Below are 3,055 nucleotides of genomic sequence, written 5' to 3'. Positions count from 1 at the left end.
TCTAATAGGAAAACAATGAGGCCTGCCTGTAAATGCAACAACGCACTTTATACGTATAAGGCCTACTTAACATTTCAAACGCAGTACATGACATGAAATTCTTGGTGGAAGTGAAATGAAACTTCCTTTCTTGACCGTGTCAAAAGAAAATTAATCTGTAAAAGAAGAATTTGTGTGCAACTTCATGGAAGTTTATAACATCAATTTCTACATTCGTAGTTTGAATACCTTTATTTTATATTGATTTTTTACAAGAATTTTAATTGTAATTCTTCCTAATTTTATGTTAAAATAATTAAGTATAAAATTTTATTAGTGTTATGGTTTTTTAAACATGGGCTATTAGATTCAAGACTGCGAAAAATGTCTTTAAAAGAATTGCATTCTATTACATCCAAGTTCCTACAATGTTAAAATTTGATGTATTAATATTAATTATTAAAGAATTATACAACAAATAGAAAAACAGTCTCAAAAAAAAAACATGTGTTTTCCAGCCAACAAGAATATGTGATTAGTTTTAAAACTGGAAAAATATTGTGTTTGTTTAGATGCTAGAATTTCTTATGAAATTGAATGCAAAATAAAAAAATAATTTATTGTTGGCGTACATACTTTAACAACATACTCTCTCACTAATATTTAATTGGAAAAAAACATATGTTAAGAAATTAATTGCATGCGTTATTATGACTAAAAAAAATTATTCTCCCAGACTTGTAAATGAGGCTATAAAGGTGTATATCTTTCTTTCAATCTTATAAGACATTTTAACCAAACTTTATTAAAAAATTTAATATAATTAAAAATTATATACTCTTTTTATGTCTATTTTTTTAATAGGATAATTTGATAAATAATAAATATAAAATTCTCATTAATTCAAATATTCATTAGGAAAATTTTTAAAAAAATATTATTAATTACTTTTACAAAATACCAAAATATCTAGTTGTGATTATGAATTTCTAAGTGCGTGCGCGCACATATACATACATATATAGTATAAACTTCTTCTCCAACCTCTTCATCAATCAAAGAAGCCTTGAAACCTACCCAACATGGCAAATCTTTGTTTTCATTCCCCCTTCCTCATGTTTTCACTGCTTTGTTTTCAATTCACTTTATGCCTCACCAATTTTACTACGAATGATGAATTAGCACTACTTGCTTTCAAGTTTTCTGTTAAGGACCCTTACAATCACTTGGCTAGCTGGTCCAACTCTTCTTCCATTTGCAATTGGGTTGGAGTTATGTGTGATTCTCACCATGAGAGAGTAATAGCCTTGAATCTTGGTGAGATGGGTCTCAAGGGGATCTTACCCTCAAAAATTGGGAATTTGTCTTTCTTGCTTGAACTTGACCTTCATAGTAACAACCTTTATGGTGAATTGCCAAAAGAGTTGATCCAATTACACAAGCTGCAAATTCTTAACTTGAGCTACAATGAATTCAATGGAGAAATTCCAATTTGGATTGGAAGCTTGTTCACTCTTCAACACTTCCACCTCCGTAATAATAGTTTTGGAGGTGTTATTCCTAAAAGCATATCCAACTTGTCAAAGTTAGAGACTTTGAACTGGAATGGTAACTTAATTGAAGGATTCACTCCATTTGAGATTGGAAAACTATCAAGTTTGAAAATTTAACGGATCGTGGAAAATAAGCTTTCAGGAAGAATACCTCCAATGATTTCTAACTTATCCTCACTTGAGATGTTGTCTTTGGCCTACAACTCCTTAACAGGTATGCCTTGCATAATGTGTTATTAGCATTTCTTCTATTTTGCAATGATATAATTTTATTTTCTATTTGGAACTCCTTTTGCTTAATTTTAATGTAGATTTATGTGTGCCTTGTTATCAAGCTTAATTGATCTTTGCTGGCGTAAAATTTTCACTTATATTTGTCAGAATAAATTCATCAACAAAATTATGTTAATTATCATTCTACATGACCCTCCTAGCTTTAAGGATATTCAAATTATCAAAGTTAGCACATTTTCTGCATTTCATGGAATCAGCTTTGCATAAGTATATACTTCCTATATACCCAAATTAACTTCACCTAAGCAAATTAGTGCGTTTGATAATTATTTTACAGTTAATTTTTATGATATATTGGTGATAATAAAATATTCTTATTGCGGAAAGATAAATTGATCAAATATTCTTTGAAATCGCCTTTCAACCAGCTAGACAATTTTATGTTTTTAAGTTATATATTTTTCAGAATTCTTTTTGTAGTTACGTTATAAATTATTACTCATATAATATAATCTACTTTTTATAACATTAAAAACTTGTCAAATATTTGCATATGCTTGTTAAAGGACATGTCTTAAGCATTCTCTTATTTTTTTCCAAACCCAATCTTATAAAGAAAATCATAAGAAATAACTATCTAATAATGATTCTGATTGTGAAAAAGTTATTAAAAATTTAGATCAACATAATGAAGGAAAATCTTCAAATGATTTCTATGACTTTTTCCCTGTGATATAAGCTACATTAAAGTTTATAATTGCGTGCTAAATAGGTATGATTATGGATTCGTGTATTCATGTTTAAAAAAAAAAAAAAAAGATCTGAAACAACCCAAACTGTCAGTTTGACTGTCAATATCTCATTATTTTTCATGTTATAAAAATAATAGATTATCTCTTTTTTATTAATAAAATGTCTACTTTGGAGCACTAATTTGATCATTCCATCGTCTGATTTCTTTTGTACAACATGCAGCCATAATATGTTTTAAGGTTCGTATGCTCTTAAAATAATTATATAGGGCAACAGTTGTTTAAATATATGCATAAAACTAACTCTTCAAATAACGAAATAATATATTTCTATCAATTTGTGTGCTGTAAGGGTTTTGACTAATTTTATTCATCTCAATTAATTTATTATAGCCTTATTTAATTATGGACAAATTGGTTCACTGGAAGTATGGCCAGTTCATATTGATATACAAAGGATTTATCATTAAAATTTTGAAAATTTACCAGAGTTTATCATTAATATACAATGATATATTATTGACAAATATAACAAAT

General features: G+C 27.8%; 1 protein-coding gene across 1 annotated transcript; it reads left to right on the top strand.

The window, feature by feature from the left end:
- Positions 1 to 1,061: 1,061 nt before the first annotated feature.
- On the top strand, positions 1,062 to 1,649 carry LOC129313987 (receptor kinase-like protein Xa21). Its single transcript, XM_054957369.1, has one exon. The coding sequence runs from the start codon at positions 1,062 to 1,064 to the stop codon at positions 1,647 to 1,649; it is 588 nt and encodes a 195-aa protein (XP_054813344.1).
- The last annotated feature ends 1,406 nt before the right edge of the window (positions 1,650 to 3,055 follow it).

This window comes from Prosopis cineraria, unplaced genomic scaffold, assembly GCF_029017545.1.
Source record: "Prosopis cineraria cultivar Desert tree isolate PC_DT_omini unplaced genomic scaffold, ASM2901754v1 PC6, whole genome shotgun sequence".
Lineage (NCBI taxonomy): Eukaryota > Viridiplantae > Streptophyta > Magnoliopsida > Fabales > Fabaceae > Prosopis > Prosopis cineraria.
Note: the sequence above shows the minus strand (reverse complement) of the source record. Positions and strands in the feature narration are given on the sequence as shown.

Excerpts from the sequence above, each read along its gene's own strand:
- LOC129313987 (XM_054957369.1), top strand. The coding sequence starts at position 1,062 with ATGGCAAATCTTTGTTTTCATTCCCCCTTCCTCATGTTTTCACTGCTT.